Source organism: Haliotis rufescens, unplaced genomic scaffold, assembly GCF_023055435.1.
Source record: "Haliotis rufescens isolate VD_foot unplaced genomic scaffold, xgHalRufe1.0.p SCAF_25, whole genome shotgun sequence".
NCBI classification, from domain to species: domain Eukaryota; kingdom Metazoa; phylum Mollusca; class Gastropoda; order Lepetellida; family Haliotidae; genus Haliotis; species Haliotis rufescens.
Window position 1 is genome coordinate 2,487,524 of NW_025963946.1, and position 22,663 is coordinate 2,510,186.

At 42.3% G+C, this 22,663-nt stretch overlaps 1 protein-coding gene across 1 annotated transcript; it reads right to left on the reverse strand.

Annotated features, from left to right (window-relative positions):
• Positions 1-973: 973 nt before the first annotated feature.
• LOC124116936 lies at positions 974-15,716 on the reverse strand. The gene is made up of 6 exons (XM_046478575.2): positions 15,502-15,716; positions 7,321-7,445; positions 6,063-6,244; positions 3,132-3,252; positions 2,430-2,567; positions 974-1,493 (listed from the first exon to the last, which is right to left on the reverse strand). Exons 2-6 carry the CDS (start codon positions 7,438-7,440, stop codon positions 1,491-1,493), a joined length of 564 nt encoding a protein of 187 aa, XP_046334531.1. The 5' UTR covers positions 7,441-7,445; positions 15,502-15,716; the 3' UTR covers positions 974-1,490.
• Between the last annotated feature and the right edge of the window lie 6,947 nt (positions 15,717-22,663).

The window sequence follows — 22,663 nt, forward strand, 5'->3', positions numbered from 1 at the left end:
TAAATTCTACTTGACCGCTTGTTATGATGTCTAAATTCTACCTGACCGTTTGTTATGATGTCTAAATTCTACCTGACCGCTTGTTATGATGTCTTAATTCTACCTTACCGCTTGTTATGTCTAAATTCTACCTGACCGCTTGTTATGATGTCTAAATTCTACTTGACCGTTTGTTATGATGTCTAAATTCTACCAGACCGTTTGTTATGATGTCTAAATTCTACCTGACCGTTTGTTATGATGTCTTAATTCTACCTGACCGCTTGTTATGTCTAAATTCTACCTGACCGCTTGTTATGATGTCTAAATTCTACTTGACCGTTTGTTATGATGTCTAAATTCTACCTGACCGTTTGTTATGATGTCTAAATTCTACTTGACCGTTTGTTATGATGTCTAAATTCTGCCTGGCCGTTTGTTATGATGTCTAAATTCTACCTGACCGCTTGTTATGATGTCTAAATTCTACCTGACCGCTTGTTATGATGTCTAAATTCTACCTGACCGCTTGTTATGATGTCTAAATTCTACCTGACCGCTTGTTATGATGTCTAAATTCTACCTGACCGCTTGTTATGATGTCTAAATTCTACCTGACCGCTTGTTATGATGTCTAAATTCTACCTGACCGCTTGTTATGATGTCTAAATTCTACCTGACCGCTTGTTATGATGTCTAAATTCTACCTGACCGCTTGTTATGATGTCTTAATTGTACCTGACCGCTTGTTATGATGTCTAAAATCTACCTGACCGCTTGTTATGATGTCTAAATTCTAACTGACCGCTTGTTATGATGTCTTAATTCTACCTGACCGCTTGTTATGATGTCCAAATTCTACCTGACCGTTTGTTATGATGTCTAAATTCTACCTGACCGCTTGTTATGATGTCTAAATTGTATTTATTCAAATTTCAATCCAATGTCGAATGACTGCCCCTACCACGCAAAAACAAACAAACAAACAACAATCCCAGGATATAATGCCGGGCAAAAAAGAACGTATACACTTAAAATTGGATCTGACAAAAAGAATTTACAAACGTTATCAAAACGTTACTCGGCTGAAAACAGACGCCGAAACACTGCAAACACAACTGTGATGCATACCTGTATCAAACACATCACCATCCAATTACCATTTCTTGTTTGTTTCACTTTTTTATCCACCACAAACGATGATGTATACTTTCTTTGAACCGGCACTTTATTGTGTGTCCCAATAAATTCAAAATGATACACATAAAAAAAAAAAAAAACACACACAAAATATTCAATCAGAAACGTGACGAGAAACAGGATATTTTATATTTAACATAACATATCTTTGAAGGCCAACACGTAAAAAAAAAATGAAAGTAATTTTTTTGGCATTGTACATCATTCAGTTGATGGCAGTAACGGTTGGTTGTAAAATATATCAGAGATATACTGAAATGCTGTTTAACCTTCTTGTAATCTCCAGGAACTGGTTACCATGGCCATATCCGTTACTGAAACACAACGCATGGAGACATTAAATATATTTTCATTGGGTACATCCATCAGACGGACAAGCCAAAGGACACCGGTCATCTGATCGTGGTATGTGATTATGGACGGCGACAGATCACCACATTACATCTTATGTGACAAACACGGACGTTCGCATAAAATGTAGACTGACATCTAGTCCCAAAATAAAGTTATTTTATTTAAAAATTTATATCTACAAAATAAAATCCAAATGGAACCCAGAACAATCCTTAATTCTAGTGCTGAGACAATCTAGACTTGACAATTCTAGACTTGAATTGGTCTCCTCTTTAAGTTAATTCTCTAGGGTCTGCAGACAAGTTAGATTAGTTCAATGGTGGCACTGATATTTATCATAGGGACGGACCTTCTAGCTCGTGTTTCCAGTCATCATGTTGGAAGTGTATTTTTAAAAGGTTGTATGTTTGAATATATCGAGGACAATAACTTCTAATTAAGTACCTAAGTATATATAAAACTAACGGAACTTAAACACAGATGAACAGTTAACGCACAAAAGAAGTGCATCCGCGAGCGTGTTAAGGCGGAAGAATGTTTACTGTATAGGGACCATTTGCCCCAATTTCTGCTTTGGGGTTACGGAAAGGGACGAGGTTGGCCGATTGCTACGATTGCGTCACTGCTGTAATGCCCTCACATGATGGAGTGCAAAGAAAGCTTCACGATATGCTGAGATTCCTTTCATGATCAGTTTCGGAGAATCTAATTTAATATGATAACCTTAGGGGAAATCACCAGTTTTCGATTCAAACTGACCTACAAATGTGTCTATACTGCTGTGAATCCCCAAAATGTGTAAAGAAAGTTACACGATGTGTCGAGATTAAGTTCCTAATATATTTCGGTGAATCTATTTATAGTTGATAACCATGCGAGGTTCCCATCATACTGACCTCAACGCATCTGCGGTCCTGGAAAGTAGTATGCAGGCCGACAACAAGCCGGACCCGTGTTATAGTTGTGGCCAGCTCTAGACGCCCTGGAGTCTTAGGGATAACGGGGTTGATGTGGCGGGGACACACACAGTTGATCTGGAGACACAGATGGCCATTGTTAGAATAATACAACCACAAGGGATTGGGTGGTCAGGCTCGCTGACTTGGTTGATGCATGTCATCGTATCTCAATTGCGTTGATCGATGCTCATGATGTCAATCACTGGATTGTCAGTTTTGTGTACATGATCATGATACTGATTCTAATAATATATTACGGGTATATTTCAACAAAATAGTTTGTTTGTTTGTTGTTCAAGCCACACCCAGCAATATTCCAGCTATATGACGGCAGTCTGTAACGGTAAGGTCCGGGGTAGAATAGGTCTTCAGCAACCCATGCTTGCCGTAAAAGGCGACTATGCTTGATCGTAGGATCGGGTGGTCAGACTCGCTGACTCGGTTGATGCATGTCATCGTATCCCAATTGCGTGGATCGATGCTCATGATGTCAATTACCGGATTGTCTGGTTCAGACTCGATTGTTTACAGACCGCCTTCATATAGCTTGACGCTGAGTGCGGCGTTAATAAAAAAACAAAAAAACAAAACATGCATCATGGTGAGAGTAATATTGTTAGTCTCACACTCACAACTTACCCTAAAATACCTGGCGAGGATGTCTACGAGGTGTCGCTCCACAAGCTGCTTGGCGGCCAGGCTAGAGGGGTCCTCCAGGTCACAGGCTGCGAGGTCTGATATCGGTTGACACAAGTACTCCCTGAACAATACAATGAGAGTTGGTCTTAGATACATTGATTTTTATTATGCAAGAGGAATCACTGCAACATAATTTAGCTTAATGTCTATATTATATGTTTAAAAGAAGACAAAACTATAAAAGTTATTTACTAATATTGTTATTTTTAAAGAAGTAAAACATAATTTTTATTTTTATTAGTATTGAATATATATTTTTTCAATTTATTTATTTTATATTATTTTAATTTTTTTATATTTATTTTATATTATTTTTTTTTATTATTATTATTTCACTATGAATACACATGTATTTTAATATGTCCCATAAGCCTAATGAGGCTGGATGTACAAGCATTTATTTTAAACACTTTGTACGTCAAATGTTTTTACCATGACCGTTTGTGCATGTGACACAAAAATAAACATCTCTCGATCTTGTCAAGTAATATAGAATACTAAACGAGCTCCCGTGTAATACCAATTTTATGAAACTCGTGAATAGTTGTGGTATCTGACGAGCGAAAGCGAGTCAGATACCACAACTATTCACGAGTTTCATAAAATTGGTTTTACACGGGAGCGAGTTTAGAATTTTATTTATTACTTGCCATTTATAATGTTTTTTTAATTATACTGTTGAGTATGAATAGGCTGACACCTACACGATCTACGGCATAGTCCAATTGAGTTTACCAGAATAATACTTCAAACACGTCAAAAGTTGAAACGTATGAATTTAATACCATACAACGGTCCACTTTTAGAATTCACAAAATTATCGTAGGGCTAAGACTATCGCAACTCACATACTTTAACTTAGACTAACGACTGTCGTTGCGCTACAATACGATCGCCTTGTGGAACGGGCCTTGCATCTCTAAGTTTACCATAACGTCACAATACCCGATGTCATAATGTGTGGAATTTTGTTGCAAGATCCATCGCCGAAACAATGCCATGTGACGTCAGCCTAGCAACAAGGTTGCTGGGGTCATCGGGTGTGCATAAGCTCCTTTGAACGATCTATCAACTCCACACGCAGTGTCGTTGAATAAACCAAGGGATGTTGAGAGCTTTCAATATTTGTTCCCGAAACGTGTTCCGAGAGTACATAAGCACGCGTTTTGGTATTACACAATGTGTAATACATCTGTATGTTTATTAAACAGGTGATCTCTTCACGGGCAAGTAATACATATGTTTATCTCATCCAGTGACCTGCAAAGTTGATTTTTCATTTGTGGCGCAACTTTGTATGGTGACGATAAGCTTGGTTTACCAGAGACCTCACCGGGTCCCTATGGGGAAGATCATTCGTGGCTAACTCGTGTTATTCAGGGACAAACCGATCAGCGACTCGTGCCCCTCTCGTGGCCATTTTTTGCGACTGGGTTCCGTCTAAGCGCAAACGGGCATAGTTAAAAGAATTGTCAGCTCTTGCGTAATGATTCACGTATATTTCCCTCATTTCATCTATATTCCAGATGCTGTTTAAAACACACCGGGACCTATAGTATGTATACACTATGACTGAACACATTTAACTGTTTATAGGGTTTTCTGTTAGATGCAAGACATGTGTAAAATCAAAAAATATTCCTGAGGGATTCTTTGACCGAAGAGCTTGAAGTCATACGCGCATTCTGATTGGTTTGTCTTATTTCGCACATAACATTCATCGATAATGGGACGAGTCTTCTCGCAGGTTACGGAAAGAGGCGAGTGGTGACGAATTGGGGAACATACGCTATTCAGCTTTTTCCGGAATATGACACCAAAAACAGTTTGTTTTTTTGCGAAATGTCCCGATTGGGTATTCGGCTTGTCACGGAATGACACGATTGGGTAGGATATTAACAAATTCAGTTTACCCAGTTCCCTGTGCTCAACATATAACTTTACCTCACAGGCCATCGAAATGTCAAGATTCGTCTCATCTTACGCAGCCAAATCAACAAATTACATTTGTCTATCATCTTTTTTCATTTTGAACAATCTCTACATTAATTAAGCATATGTCATGAAATTGTTAACTTAAATTGATAAACTATCCTAAGACGTGAAAATCTATTTCCGTTTGCGTATTTATCTTTTTCAATGTTGTACGGCTCCACCTGAATACGTCGAAGGTCAAATATATAAAGATATATTGCCACAGTCTCACTGTCGCCGTTGTGGTAGCTTAACATACATATGCAAAACAACATGCAAAACGCACTAAAATCAATCTAATTAAAATCTGATCCTAGTTCTCGCTATCGCTGAACAAAGATCTGAGGACATCCCATTAAGGGTCACGTCAGAACGACCTTTCATCCAACCAATCAGAGCGTCGCTTACCAGATCATGAAAGTGACAGTCGGAATGTGTTTTCTAATCATGCAACCACGAAATATTTAACACGGGGTATTCCGAACGACAGTTACGGGTTTTATAATTATATCCATACAATCTAGGCCATCTGTAAGCCATTCCAGAATGTTCTTCTTATCAGTTTTAATTTTTTTAATCGAGAATACGTCAAAATATGTTCCGAAGCGTAGTCGCCAGTTTGAAACTAGTGTCGTAAAGTTCGAAAAAGCTGCCTTCTGATTGGCTAATGTCGATTTCTTGTCAGTCATTTCATTTTTGTGAGACTGCACTGAAACCTTTGGTTTGTTTACAACAAGAGAAAAGTCCGATCACGTGATATCAAAATGGTTGTGACGTAATGCTAAATGTGTGTACGAAATCCATTACATCAATCAAAGCAATGATACAACAAATGCCCCACCCGCTTTATTATCAGCCAATCAGGAAACAGTAGGCCGTTATGACACGAGTAAATACCTCCTCTTTATACTGGAGAAAACTCTATGTTCGGCATCGATTGGACACTCAATGTTTTCAGGACATGTGCAGTGCCGGATGATTCGTCGTTCTGGAAGCCGACGACCGCCGACTGTTCTGTTGAAGTCGTAGGCGACGCCGCAGATAGCCCTAGGTGGACACTCTTCGTTGATATGTTGTCGCTGAAAGAATGAAAGCGAATGTTGTTTTATGACGCACTCGGCAATATTCTTCAAAATATAAATCCAACCTATAGACGATCGAGCCAGACAAACCAGTGATCGACAGCATGAGCAACGATCTGGGGTAGAATGCATCCCAAGCACCTCACTGTTGGTCCTAAGAGGCGACTGAATTGGGCATCCCGTTAAGATCGGGGTAAGAATTGATTCATCATCCCGTTGCTGCTCGTTAGAGGCGGGACCGCCTCCGTGGTCTAGTGGTAGAGCGTCCGCCCGGAGAGCGGAAGGTCCGGGGTTCGATCCCCGGCCGCGTCATACCAAAAGACGTTAAAAACACACACACGTACATGCACGTCGCTGTATAAGTGCAATAATCTTGCACGCGACGTTAAACCCAATTTCACCTCACCTCAGCCGTTAGAGGCGACCAAATTGGGCAACCCGGCCGTGAAGATTCGGGTTAGGATTGATGTTAAGCTTCCCATTCTTGTCTTATGAGGCGATTAACAGGATCGGGGACTTGGTTAAGAGTTGGTTCTTGTTGTTACCCTGCCTGGCACTCGGCATTAAAGGGGGAAAACAAGGACAGGTTGGCTCGGAGTATTCTGTGCCTGAGCGTGTCTGTGTTTACTGAGCGTGTCTGTGTTTACTGAGCGTGTCTGTGTTTACTGAGCGTGTCTGTGTTTATGTTATACTGCGGCATCCCCTTGGGCATTTGGGGGGGGGGGGGGGGGGGGGGGGGGGGGGGGCTTGGAGTTTGTATCGTGATTAGATATTTTTTTCACCTACAAAACCAGATACTTGTTTATATTTAAGACTATGAGCCTGAATATGCGTTTTTAACAAAAACAACTTTCAAGAATGCAATTTTTTTGTGGCAGGCAATTTTTTTCAAGCATACTTATTTTTTCAAGATTTTTCGGAGACAATTGATATTTTTCGGTATAATCCCAGACGACCCACATAACTCAGCCAACCCTCCACCACGCGACCCCAGACTATCAGACGTGCTATAACTGGTATTCGTTGTCCAGCGCGGCGTGAAACTCAACTCACTCACTCATCTTTGGTCTTACCTGCACGTGGAAGGTGCGCTCGAAGTCAACATCCTCCGGCTCCCTGTCTTGGTACAGGGAGTGGTAGTGGCACAGGGCAGGTGTTGCCAGCAGCAACGCTGCAAGTAACGTCAGCATCATAGACCCTGCAACGATAAAAAAAAATGCTTAGTTCCACAATGATTTGGTTTTGGTTGGTTGGTTTGTAGTTTTACGCCGCACTCAACAATATTCCAGCTCTATGACGGCGGTCTGTAAATAATCGAGTCTGGTCCAGACAATCCAGTGATTAATATCATGAGCATCGATCCACCAAATTGGGATACGATAACATGCTTCAACCAAGTCAGCGAGCCTGACCACCCGATCCCGTTGGTCGCCTTTTACGACAAGCATAGTCACCTTTTACGGCATGCATGGGTTGCTGAAGACCTTTTGTACCCCGGATCTTCACGGGTAATTTCCACAATGATCATACTTGAGGTGAACTCGTGTCTTCAGCAACCTATGCTTGTCGTAAGAGGCGATTAACGGGAACGGGTTTTCAGCCTCGGCGACTGAGTTAATACATGTCACCGTATCCCAATTGCATTGCTCATGATGTCAATCACTGGATTGTCTGGCCCAGACTCGACTCTTTACAGACCGCCGTCATATAGCTGGAGTATTGCTGAGTGCAAAAAAAAACAACCAAAACAATACGTGAGGTTAGGTGAGGTTTAACGTAACGTTCAAGATAACGTTCACTCTCAGGGTAGACGCTCTATCCTCTAGACCACGGAGGTGGTCGAATGTTGGTAGAGAGATTTGAGGCACAGAGTGGCAACATCTCTGGAATGTGTATCGCCGGACTACTAGTATTAATATTCACATATAACTACTGCTGCAACTGCAATTTTAGTTCGGGATACAGTTGTTGACACTATCAAGTTTTTCTAGAAAATAATGGAAAAAATAATTTTGCCTCAGGGTTAACTGGTCATACTGAATGCAAATCAAATATCTTGTGAACAAATTATTTGTTCGGCTACTTTCAGATAATTGTTTGAGGTATGTTTAAAAAACAAATTCCTTCTCAAAACAAAAAAATACCAGCGCGAAATTGCAACAACAATGCGACAATGTCCCATTTAGCATTCCATAGATTCGCCGGGACCAGGTTAGGTCATTTGGTTTGAATATATAAACTTTGTTAACTATTAATTTTAATTTCATAATCAGTCAAATGCTACCAGAGAGTGTCTTTATTCTTATCACGATATGCTGTGAGTGATTTCCAAACTTAACACTTCACACATCATACAAGTATGTTCGTTTGTGCATCGAACCATTCTAATATCTCTAATATCAGCAATGGCGCCGTAGAACACCTAGGGCGCCAACAACACTAAACGAAAATATACATGTTATACCGTTTCAAATTCTCTTTTCAAACACTCGTTTCTCGTGCACAAGCGTCAAGTGACCTCAATTTGTTTAATCAACGCGAAGCGTTCATTAACAACACAGCTGAACATCCACGTCAGATGCATGGTATAATGTCATTTCCAACAGATGTAATACGATAATTGATGTTTGCAAGCTGAGTATTGGCCCACGCTAAATACTCGACGCGTACATTTAAAAACAAAACCTTAAAAAAATGGCCTCAGCAACTGGCTTCCTGATTGTGTAGCCTGTGTTTGTGTGTGTTGTGATATTTACGACTGGAGGCTGGAACCACTTGGTTCCTACACTGAGCGGTAAATACTGAAAAAGCACTGTAGCTCACCTGTATATTCTGTATATCACGATATGGCTGAAATAATGCGATGTGACGTTAAGTATTAACTCACTCACTCTGTATAACACAAAACTAAAAATATATATTTAAAGGTAACTGCAAATCAATAATAATAGTAAAACATGATGATGATAGCAACAACAACAACAACAACAACAACACCAAAATTGACTATATACAATTTACTTGTTTTGTTTCAGATTTCCATCTGTGCATGAAAACGACACCAACAGTGTCATTATTGGGCAAGATGCGCTAATCTTTTCGCGAATACCTTGTATCGTTGCTATTTGATAGTGATTCACAGTCACGTGCTCATGATATAGTCGTGGACAGGGTAATCAAATGGATGAGCCGATAGAAAAAAAGGCGTAAGGTATTAAAACATCCGAAGCAGAAGCAGGCAGACTGGGCCTCGGCCCGAGCGTCATGATCGTTGCAATCGCGCAGCGCGTCAAACACCGGGAACCCGTTTTAACCCCACTGAGGGCAATCCCCTCAGTGGCGCAATGTTTCGTCGCCTGTCGTTATTCATCGTCTGTTTATCGCTTTTCTCGTTTTTCAAAATTAATTTTTGTCATGCATTTGTGATGAAGTAAGCCCTAAAATCTGCATAGTTGCTATGTTGACTTAACTTGCCCTTTAAAAGGATTGCTTATATGCATATCATCATCCTCATATTATGCGCTATTTCTTCTGAGACAATATTCTGAATATATAATTGTAACAATGCGTAATCAAAAGCAAGTTTAACTCTTCTTCTTTGTTCCCTTGACCTTCTTGTGATCCGTGTGCCGTATCTTTTGCTACGTTGGCCTAATTGTTAACTCCGTACCTCCTTACTATCTCTCTACTCCGTACCTCTCTACTCCTTATTTCTCTACTCCGTATCTCTCTACTCCGTACCTCTCTACTCCGTACCTCTCTACTCCTATCTATCTACTCCGTACCTCTCTATTCCACACCTCCCTACTCCGTACCTCCTTACTATCTCTCTACTCCGTACCTCTCTACTCCGCACCTCTCTACTCCGTACCTCTCTACTCCGTAATTCCTTACAATTTCTCTACTCCGTACCTCTCTACTCCGTACCTCACTACTCCGTACCTCTCTACTCCGCACCTCTCTACTCCGTACCTCTCTACTCCGTAATTCCTTTAAGTTACTATTTCTCTACTCCGTACCTCTCTACTCCGTACCTTTCTACTCCGTACCTTTCTACTCCGCACCTCTCTACTCCGTACCTTTCTACTTCGTACCTCTCTACTCCGTACCTTTCTACTCCATACCTCCTTACTCCTTACCTCTCTGCTCCTTACCTACCAACTCTGTACCTCCCTACTCCGTATCTCCTTACTCCTTGCCTCTCTTCTCCGAACCTCCCTACTCTGTACTTCCTTACTCCGTATCTCCCTACTCCGTACCTCTCAATTCCGTATCTCCCTACTGCGTGCTTCCCTACTCCGTATCTCTCTACCCCGTACCTCCCTACTCCGTATCTCCCTACTCCTTACCTCCTTACTCTGTACCTCCCTACTCCGTACCTCCTTACTCCTTACTCCGTACCTCTCAATTCCGTACCTCTCTACTCCGTATCTCCTTATTTCGTATCTCCCTACTCCGTGCTTCCCTACTCCGTATCTCTCTACCCCGTACCTCCCTACCCCATACCTCCCTTCTCCTTACCTCCTTACTCTGTACCTCCCTACTCCGTACCTCCTTACTCCTTACCTCCTTACTCCGTACCTCTCAATTCCGTACCTCCCTACTCCGTACCTCCTTACTCCTTACCTCCTTACTCCGTACCTCTCAATTCCGTACCTCTCTACTCTGTAGCTCCTTACTCCGTATCTCCCTACTCCGTACTTCCTTACTCCATATCTCCCTACTCCATACCTCCTTACTCCGTACCTCTCTGCTCCGTACCTACTAACTCCGTACCTCCCTACTCCGTATCTCCTTACTCCTTGCCTCTCTTCTCCGAACCTCCCTACTCTGTACTTCCTTACTCCGTATCTCTCTACCCCGTACCTCCCTACTCCGTATCTCCCTACTCCTTACCTCCTTACTCTGTACCAGGGGCGGTCGCGTAGTCTAGTGGTTAAAGCATTCGCTCCTCATGCCGAAGACCCGGGTTCGATTCCCGATATGGGTACAATGTGTGAAGCCCATTTCTGGTGTCCCCCGTCGTGATATTGCTGGAATATTGCTAAAAGCGGCGTAAAACCATACTCACTCACTCACTCACTGTACCTCCCTACTCCGTACCTCCTTCTCCTTACCTACTTACTCCGTACCTCTCAATTCCGTACCTCTCTACTCCGTACCTCCTTACTCCGTACTTCCTTACTCAGTATCTCCCTATTCCATACCTCCTTACACCATACCTCCTTACACCATACCTCATTTCACCATACCTCTCTACTCCGTACCTCTCTACTCCGCACCTCTCTACTCCGTACCTCTCTACTCCGTAATTCCTTACTATTTCTCTACTCCGTACCTCTCTACTACGTACCTTTCTACTCCGTACCTTTCTACTCCGTACCTCTCTACTCCGTACCTTTCTACTTCGTACCTCTCTACTCCGTACCTCTCTACTCCGTACCTCCTAACTATCTCTCTACTCCGTACCTCTCTACTCCGTACCTCTCTACTCCGTACCTTTCTACTTCGTACCTCTCTACTCCGTACCTTTCTACTTCGTACCTCTCTACTCCGTACCTTTCTACTTCGTACCTCTCTACACCGTACCTCTCTACTTCGTACCTCTCTACTCTGTACCTCTCTACTCCGTACCTCTCTACTTCGAATCTCCCTACTTCGCACCTTCTTACTCCGTATCTCCCTATTCCGTACCTCCTTACTCCGTACCTCTCAACTCCGGATATATCTACTCCCTACTCCTTACCCCTTATCCCCTTACCCCCTACCTCCCTACTCAGTACCTCCTTACTACGTATCTACCTACTCCTTACCTCTTTACTCCTTACTTCCTTACTCCGTACCTCTCTACTCCGTACCTCCTTACCCCTTATCCCCTTACCCCCTACCTCCCTACTCAGTACCTCCTTACTCCGTATCTACCTACTCCTTACCTCTTTACTCCTTACCTCCTTACTCCGTACCTCTCTACTCCGTACCACCCTACTACGTACCTCCTTACTCCTCACCTCTCAACTCCGTACCTCCTTATTCCGTATTTCCCTACTCCGTAACTCTCTACTCCGTACCTTCTTACTCCGTACCTCCTTACTCCATTACACCCTATTCCATACTTCCTTACTCCTTACCTCTCTATTCCGTACCTCTCTACTCCTTACCTCCTTACTCCTTACCTGTGTACTCCGTACCTCCTTACTCCCTCCCTCCTTACTCCGAATCTCCCTACTCGGTACCTCCTTACTCCGCCCCCCTCAATTCCGTACCTCTCTACTCCTTACATCTCTACTCCTTACCTCCTTACTCCGTATCTCCTTACTCCGTATCTCCTTACTCCTTACATCTCTTCTCCGTAACCTCCCTACTCCGTATCTCCCTATTCCGCACCTCTTTACTCCGTACCTCCTTACTCCTTACCTCCTTACTCCGTATCTCCTTACTCCCTATCTCCTTACTCCTTATCTTCTTACTCCGTATCTCCCTACTCCGTGCTTCCCTATTCCGTATCTCCATACTCCGTACCTCCCTACTCCGTATCTCCCTATTCCGCACCTATCTACTCCGTACCTCCTTACTCCCCTACCTCCTTACTCCGTATCTCCTTACTCCGTATCTCCTTACTCCTTATCTCCTTACTCCGTATCTCCCTACTCCGTGCTTCCCTATTCCGTATCTCCCTTCTCCGTACCTCCCTACTCCGTATGTCCCTATTTCGCACCTCTTTACTCCGTACCTCCTTACTCCTTACCTCCTTACTCCGTATCTCCTTACTCCGTATCTCCTTACTCCTTATCTCCTTACTCCGTATCTCCCTACTCCGTGCTCCCCTATTCCGTATCTCCCTTCTCCGTATCTCCCTACTCCTTACCTCCTGACTCCGTACCTCCCTACTCCGTACCTCCTTACTCCTTACCTCCTTACTCCGTACCTCTCAATTCCGTACCTCTCTACTCCGTACCTCCTTACTCCGTATCGCCCTACTCCGTACTTCCTTACTCCATATCTCCCTACTCCATACCTACCAACTCCGTACCTCCCTACTCCGCATCTCCTTACTCCTTGCCCTTCTTCTCCGAACCTCCTTACTCTGTACTTCCTTACTCCGTATCTCCCTACTCCGTACCTCTCAATTCCGTATCTCCCTACTGCGTGCTTCCCTACTCCGTATCTCTCTACCCCGTACCTCCCTACTCCGTATCTCCCTACTCCTTACCTCCTTACTCTGTACCTCCCTACTCCGTACCTCCTTACTCCTTACTCAGTACCTCTCAATTCCGTACCTCTCTACTCCGTATCTCCTTACTCCGTATCTCCTTACTCCGTGCTTCCCTACGCCCTATCTCTCTACCCCGTACCTCCCTACTCCGTATCTCCCTTCTCCTTACCTCCTTACTCTGTACCTCCCTACTCCGTACCTCCTTACTCCTTACCTCCTTACTCCGTACCTCTCAATTCCGTACCTCTCTACTCCGTAGCTCCTTACTCCGTATCTCCCTACTCCGTACTTCCTTACTCCATATCTCCCTACTCCATACCTCCTTACTCCTTACCTCTCTGCTCCGTACCTACTAACTCAGTACCTCCCTACTCCGTATCTCCTTACTCCTTGCCTCTCTTCTCCGAACCTCCCTACTCTGTACTTCCTTACTCCGTATCTCTCTACCCCGTACCTCCCTACTCCGTATCTCCCTACTCCTTACCTCCTTACTCTGTACCAGGGGCGGTCGCGTAGTCTAGTGGTTAAAGCATTCGCTCCTCATGCCGAAGACCCGGGTTCGATTCCCGACTTGGGTACAATGTGTGAAGCCCATTTCTGGTGTCCCCCGCAGTGATATTGCTAAAAGCGGGGTAAAACCATACTCACTCACTCACTCACTGTACCTCCCTACTCCGTACCTCCTTCTCCTTACCTACTTACTCCGTACCTCTCAATTCCGTACCTCTCTACTCCGTACCTCCTTACTCCGTACTTCCTTACTCCGTATCTCCCCACTCCGTACCCCCTTACTCCGTATCTCCCCACTCCGTACCCCCTTACTCCGTACCTCCCTACTCCGTACTTCCCTACTCCGTATCACCCTACTTCCTTACTCCGTATCTCCCTACTTCTTACCCCCTTACTCCGTACCTCCCCATTCCGTACTTCCTTACTCCGTATCTCCCTACTTCCTTACTCCGTATCTCCCTACTCCTTACCTCCTTACTCCGTACCTCCTTACTCCGTACCTCCCTACTCCGTATCTCCCTACTCTGTATCTCCCTTCTCAGTACTTCCTTACTCCGTATCTCCCTACTCCGTATGTTCCTACTCCATACCTCCTTACACCATACCTCCTTACACCATACCTCTCTACTCCGTGCCTCTCTACTCCGTGCCTCTCAGTTCCATTCCTGTCCACTCCAAACCTCCCCATTCCGTAACTCCCTATTCCATACCTCCTTACACCATACCTCCTTACACCATACCTCTCTACTCCGTGCCTCTCAACTCCATTCCTCTCAACTCCAAACCTCCCCACTCCGTAACTCCCTATTCCATACCTCCTTACACCATACCTCCTTACACCATACGTCCTTACAGCATACCTCTCTACTCCGTGCCTCTCAGTTCCATTCCTGTCCACTCCAAACCTCCCTACTCCGTATCTCCCTACTCCGTACCTCCTTACACCATACCTCCTTACACCATACGTCCTTACACCATACCTCTCTACTCCGTGCCTCTCAGTTCCATTCCTGTCCACTCCAAACCTCCCCACTCCGTAACTCTCAGTTCCAAGGTTCTCAAAACCGTTACTGAGTACTCATGTCCTCTAGACGTCTGTATTTCGCACCCCCTCCTCCTCGTTACCCCCATGTAGCCCCAGTCGTCTCTGCCCCCGCGCCCCATACGTCCCCGTTTCATGAACCATATTAAACAGTAAATATGACACAGACATGAAAGAATAATGTTGTTGTTGGTGGTGTTGTTGTTATATCATCCTCAGCGTTCCATTTCCCCGGGAACTTATGGTATACAGTTATAAAGGGAACAGATTCATTGGGGTAACCCTGACGTTATGTGACTTGACCTTGTGTCGCATTTAGACAGAAATAAAATCCTAACAATATGTACACCAGAGCGCGGTGCCTTAGTCTCAGTTAAGGTCAAATGTTTGAAAGTATCCCTTTATATAACCCAGAGCCAGAAAGCAGCGAAGACGCTGACACGGTAGTAATGAAGTTAAGAACACGGGAACTGTTAGTTGTGTACTCACGAGTATCCACAGCCTGTAGAGAAAATCTGTTCACAACTTCGGAATGTAAACAAACCAATTCTTCAAAGTAAACAAGCTCTTCTGCCAATATTTCCTCCGCACACAGAAATCACGTGTTGATCAGTGGCAGGCTAGTCTCGCAACGCCAGTTCTTGCAATGAATAGGCTAAGTGTATTAGAAGTGGGTATTATTTAGCTTTCTGCTTGATAACAAGCACAGTTTGACCACGCTCCAGCAACAGTTAGGAGCGGGGGATGCTGATAATCGCATTGCCATCTGGAATCATTTAGGCTGTATGGAAACGCGGTCGCTTACTTTATCAAGGATTTCACGGAGAAATGCGTGTTCGGTTACACCTTCTCTCCGCGTCACTATAGGGAAACGCCTATGTTGAGATAGGCCAAACACGCCTCATTCCATTGAAGGAATTTCGAGAGCGTGGTGAGGTCCCTGCCCGTTTTGAATGGCATCGTCGATTGATGGATGATACAATATTTATTGTTACAAATCAGTGTTGTTTTATAGGTCGGTCGTGGGCATGCGTGATATGTCAGTTTGGGCTTGGGCGAAAGTTTATTTTCTTCTTCTATGACGTCATAACGGGCGCCATTTTTACTACTGGTGTAATATGAATCTGTGTCTCACGTCCATGTACACCTTTCAGTGCGTATTCTGTGAAAGTACTCCCGACATCGTTGTATTTCCCCCTCCGCCCAGCTCTTAGTGTAAAGGGGCTCTCACAGTTGCCGAGTTGCGTCCCGAGTATGGACCCGAGCTGACTCGGGGGTACTCGTATGGAGCTCGTAGCGAGGTCGTACTAAACTCGGGGTAACTCGGGATACCTCGTACTGATCTACGAGAGTTTTGGAACCATTCGTGACAAGCGCTTGCAGGTTACCGAAAGGGGCGAGTGGTGACGAATGTTTTGGAACTGCTCAAAACAGTCGGTCCGCCAGCCAACTCCTAGTAAACTTGTAACAAACTCGTAACAAACTCGTCCTACTCGTAGCACCCTCGTGGCGACCTCGTGGTGCTCGTACAGAACTCGTATGAGGATCGTCTGCAAAATTCATTGCCGAGTTGACCGAGTCTAATACGAGCTGTACGAATGTAATTCCCGCCGAATTATTTAGCAGCTCGTAGCCACCTCGTACCAAAGTCGTACCAAACTCGTACAGTTCGTATCGAGATCGTTGTGCTCGTATGCAACTCTTAATAGACTCCTATTGGACTCTTATGGGGCTCGTAACACACTCATATGATACTCGTATTTATGTAGTCTCTTCCTGAGTCCTAACCGAGTTAGGCTCGGGAGAGCTAGGCAACCACCTCGGCAAAGTGTGAGAGCTGCTTAATGCTATAGCACTAAACGATGCAAATATAGATTTTCCATAGGTTTTCTGAGGCGATTTATCAAATTAAATAATTTAATGTAGTTGCTTGTTTCTATCAAAGAGTTTCAATTGTATTTTACTCTTCAGATATTGTTTTAGAAGAAATATCTCAAAATGACAAATACATTTACACAGGGAAGCATTATGTATTATAAAATATTCCAAATTATGCGGTATTATTCCTGATCGGGGACCGGTCATATATTAATGGGATGGATGGGTCAGAGGAAATCAGGGGAGGGTCACCGAAAAGTATGTCAATCTCTGAGAAGGGTAATAAAAAATAATACACCTATTTGGGGAGGGTCATGAATAAAAAAGACATTTGTTAATCAAATAAAAAAATTACTTTAATTTGCATTTTGTCTTTTCGGGGAGTGGACATATAATACGTTAAACAGACATATACGTTCATTTAACATTAGATGCGTTAACTTAACATCATATACGTTAACTTCATATCAAATGCGTTAACTTAACATCAGATACGTTAAGTTAACACCAGATACGTTAATTTAACATTAGATGCGTTAACTTAACATCAGATACGTTGACTCTATATTGGATGTGTTAACGTCACATCAGATACGTTAACTTAACATCAGAGACGTTAACTTAACATCAGATGCGTTAACTTCACATCAAATGCGTTAACTTGACATCAGATGCATTAACTTAACATCAGATACGTTAAGTTCACACTAGATACGTTAATTTTTAACATTAGATGCGTTAACTTCACATCATATGCGTTAACTTCACATCAAATACGTTAACTTAACATCAGATGCGTTAAGTTCATATCAAATACGTTAACTTAACATCAGATGCGTTAACTTCACATCAAATACGTTAACTTAACATCAAATACGTTAACTTAACATCAGATGCGGTAAGTTCACACTAGATATGTTAATTTAACATTAGATGCGTTAACTTAACATCAGATACGTTAACTTCATATCAAATGCGTTAACTTAACATCGGATGCGTTAACTTCACATCAAATGCGTTAACTTGACATCAGATGCGTTAACTCTATATTGGATGTGTTAACTTAACATCAGATGCGTTAACTTAACATCATATACGTTAACTTCACATCAAATGCGTTAACTTAACATCAGATGCATTAACTTAACATCAAATGCGTTAACTCTATATTGGATGTGTTAACTTCACATCAGATACGTTAAGTTCACATCAGATGTGTTAACGTGCCATCAAATGCGTTAACTTGACATCAGATGCGTTAACTCTATATTGGATGTGTTAACTTAACATCAGATGCGTTAACTTAACACCATATACGTTAACTTCACATCAAATGCGTTAACTTGACATCAGATGCATTAACTTAACATCAAATGCGTTAACTCTATATTGGATGTGTTAACTTCACATCAGATGCGTTAACGTCACATCAGATACGTTAAGTTCACATCAGATGCGTTAACTTAACATCAGATGCGTTAACTTCACTTCAGATGTGTTAACTTCACATTATATGCGTTTACTTCATATCAAAAGCGTTAACTTAACATCAGATACGTTAACTTCACACTAGATACGTTAATTTAACATTAGATGCGTTAACTTAACATCAAATGCGTTAACTTAACATCAGATGCGTTAACTTAACATCAGATACGTTAACTTCATATCAAATGCGTTAACTTAACATCAGGTGCGTTAACTTAACATCAGATGCGTAAACATAACATCAGATACGTTATGTTCACATCAGATGCGTTAACTTGGCATCAGATGCGTTAACTTAGCATCAGATGCGTTAACTTAACATCAGATACGTCAACTTAACATCAGATACGTTAACTTAACATCAGATACGTTAACTTGCCATCAGATACGTTAACTTATGTTTCTAGGTTTGTCAGCACCATACCCGTGCTCGTGGGTTTCACCGAGGTGGTAAACGTCTGAGACTTGCATCGCTTCGGGCTTCGTCCCACATTAAGCTGACACGCTAATACTGTTAAAAGCGGCGTTAAATCCAACTCTCACTCACTCACTCACTGTATCATATGCGCAGAGGGGGAATAGATTATGTCTCACCTGTATTGTTTATTAAGTAAGTAAGTAAAAGTAGGTGAAATGGGGTTTAACGTCGCGTCCAAGATTATTGCACTTATATAGCGACGTGGATGTACGTCTGTGTGTTTGTGTGGCTGCTTGTACTAGTCCGGACTGATGCCGATTTATAGTGCTGGCTCACTGAGATACCATGCCGCAGTTTAACATGAATACCCCTCAGACACAGTATACTGACTCCGAGCCGACCGGTCCTTGTTTAAGCCCCTTAATGCCGAGCGCAAGGCAGGGTAACAACAAGTACCATCTTTTAACGTCTTTTGGTATGACGCGGCCGGGGATCGGGGAAGCTCTACCACTAGACCACGGAGGCGGTCAAGTAAAAGTAATTAAGTAAAAGTGAGTGAGTGAGTGAGTGAGTGAGTGAGTGAGTGAGTGAGTGAGTGAGTGAGTGAGTGAGTGAGTGAGTGAGTGAGTGAGTGAGTGAGTGAGTGAGTCGATGTTTCGAAACACGTGGAATGTGACGGTATGACATGGATAACCTACATTTTTCCTGTTGGCGCTATGGGAATAGTCCAGTGCTCTCCGCCATTGTATTTCTCAACGTTTTGTGGGTACAATGTGTGAAGTCCATTTCTTTTGTCCCTGCCGTGATATTGCTGGAATATTGCTAAAAGTGGCGTAAAACGATACTCACTCACTCACTCATGTTTTGGTGTCTAAGTGGTGCATTAGTGTTTTCATGTACTTTTGAATTTGAAAAAGGTGACTGATACGAGGACAGACAGACAGACGGACACACAGACAGTAACAAATATAATTCAGTACAATATTAAGCCGTCACATACGGAACTAAGAGAGACTATTTTACATAAAATACAAAGAAAGTAAATATTTTTTTAAATTAAAATAATAAAAATATGTTACAGTTTGGTGAATATTAGACAGGTACATACACATTTACATTTCGTTGTTTAAAGGTTTTGGCAGTTAAAAAAGTTATTTCAGGACGCGACAGGTAATCTCAGACCGCATCTGAAGGTATTACTAGTTTCACTAGTTCACGTGACTATCACATTACATCCTACCCAAACTGGCGGCACTCATCATCCCTGTTGCGAAGACTGCTCGAAACAAAAATATCTACTTAGTTTCAATAACCATTTAAAAAGAAATTTTACGTCATGTTGTACAAATCATACACAGATTGATTTGCCCATCATCCTCGAGTATTTTCCAAACTACTACTACTACTACTACTACTACTACTACTACTACTACTACTACTACTACGACTACTACTACTACTACGTGAAGAATAGGTCTTCAGCAACCCATTCTTGCCGTAAACGCGAGACCTGTGAAAATTCCGGGGTAGAATAGGTCTTCAACAACCCATGCTTGTCGTAAGAGGCGACTAACGGGATCGGGTGGTCAGCCTCGCTGACTTGGTTGATGCATGTCATCGATCCCAATTGCGTGTATCGATGCTCATAATATTAATCACTGGATTGTCTGGTCCAGACTCGATTATTTACAGACCGCCGTCATATAGCTGGAATATTACTGAGTGCGGCGTTAAACAACAAACCAACCAACCAACCGTAAACGCGACTATGCCCATGATGTCAATCACTGGATGGTCTGGTCCAGACTCAATTATTTACAGACCGCAGTCATAGAGCTGGGATATTGCTGAGTGCGGCGATAAACAACAACTACTTTATTAACAGTAATAATTGTTGTTGTTGCTGATGTCCGTAAAGATCCGGGTTAGAAATGGCCCGCTGACTTGGTTGATGCATGTCATCGTGTCCAAACTGTGTAGATTGAGGCGCCTGACGTCAGTCACTGGATTGTCCGGTCCAGGCTCGATTATTTACAGACCGCCGTTTTATAGCTGGAATATAGCACTCAAAGAATACCTCTACATGATTTTATTTTTTATAATTTTATTTAAAACTTTTACAAAATGAAAAAAAAAGAAGTTTTTCGCATTATACAAAGCTGCTAATGGGTATCTTAGACAATCAATATGTTTGCTAATACTTTTCATACATTATTGAACCAATTTACTGTTTACTCACTGAATGAGTGATGGTTAAACAAACATAATCAAATTAAGCAACAGTTCTTTCAATTTTCAATTTCATAAAAAACAAACAGGTTATACATTCGTGTTTTCCTCAGTTTATTGAGCTTCTACGCGTTTCTTTACATTTAAGAGATAAACAAACTGTGTTTGAGAATTAGATTAATGTTAGCCCCAATTGATAGTCTGTAAATTTCATTGAAACCGATTATTGTGAAGTAAAAAAAAGATTAGTAAAAAAAACCAAACAACTATATTTGTTGAATGCAACATTTGTTACGTTGTATATAAGTAACAGCTTGCAATTGGTTATAAAAACCCTCCAAACACGACATAAACCATCTCACTGTTTGGTGTGCCGTAGTACTGCCCCCCCTGCCAACACTACATGGAATGGCCTGACCTACTTATTTTATTGGAAGTAGTTGTTGACAGTTACGTAACAATTTAAAATTTGGAGAGAGGCGGACGTGCCAGTTTTTACGTTTTGTGCAAGATTGAAATTTGAAATTACAGTAGAAGATTCTTGACTGCCTGCCAAATCTTTACCCTTCAGAATCGAAGAATTGTCCCATTTTTGATCGGACGACGAGTCAGTGAAGCAAGGCGACGGTGTTGTCAGTTGTGTCAGTGCGCAGTGAAGCGGTCATAAAATCAGACGCATTTCACAGTTTCCGACTTGCGAGGAGTGATTTTGAGAGAGGTTAGATTCTCATCTAATTTCGAAAAAAAATGTAACTGGAAAAAAAACTTCTCAAGAAAGCAATACAAAAAATGCTAGCTGAAGTATTGATTATGTATTCGGGACTCATAGCTTTAATACAACAAACCGATTGATTGGAAACATCCTTATTGATAATTATTGTACCCCTTTTGTACCCCTTTTGAGTTATATTATTTCCAAATAAATATATATGTATTTTGCATTCTTCTCCGGGGAGATTGATTTGATCCTAAGATGTGGATTGACTATATCACGGAGGAAGTGATTTGATCTTGGGATATTTTCACTCTAGAGTGTGTCAGCCCTAGGATAATTTCACTTTGGAGTGTGTCAGTTCTAGGATAATTTCACTCTGGAGTGTGTCAGTTCTAGGATAATTTCACTCTGGAGTGTGTCAGTTCTAGGATAATATCACTCTGGAGTGTGTCAGATCTAGGATAATTTCACTCTGGAGTGTGTCAGTTCAAGGATAATGTCACTCTGGAGTGTGTCAGTTCGAGGATAATGTCACTCTGGAGTGTGTCAGTTCTAGGATAATGTCACTCTGGAGTGTGTCAGTTCTAGGATAAATTTCACTCTGGAGTGTGTCAGTTCTAGGATAATGTCACTCTGGAGTGTGTCAGTTCTAGGATAAATTTCACTCTGGAGTGTGTCAGTTCTAGGATAATTTCACTTTGGAGTGTGTCAGTTCTAGGATAATTTCACTCTGGAGTGTGTCAGTTCTAGGATAATGTCACTCTGGAGTGTGTCAGTTCTAGGATAATATCACTCTGGAGTGTGTCAGATCTAGGATAATTTCACTCTGGAGTGTGTCAGTTCAAGGATAATGTCACTCTGGAGTGTGTCAGTTCTAGGATAATTTCACTCTGGAGTGTGTCAGTTCTAGGATAATGTCACTC

What these genes read in the sequence shown, in the direction of transcription:
- LOC124116936 (XM_046478575.2), bottom strand. Translation starts at nt 7,440, where the DNA reads ATGATGCTGACGTTACTTGCAGCGTTGCTGCTGGCAACACCTGCCCTG. An exon ending in AGCGCACCTTCCACGTGCAG is followed by an intron (nt 6,245 to 7,320) that starts GTAAGACCAAAG and finishes TCATTCTTTCAG; the next exon opens with CGACAACATATCAACGAAGA. An exon ending in TTCTCCAGTATAAAGAGGAG is followed by an intron (nt 3,253 to 6,062) that starts GTATTTACTCGT and finishes TGTATTGTTCAG; the next exon opens with GGAGTACTTGTGTCAACCGA.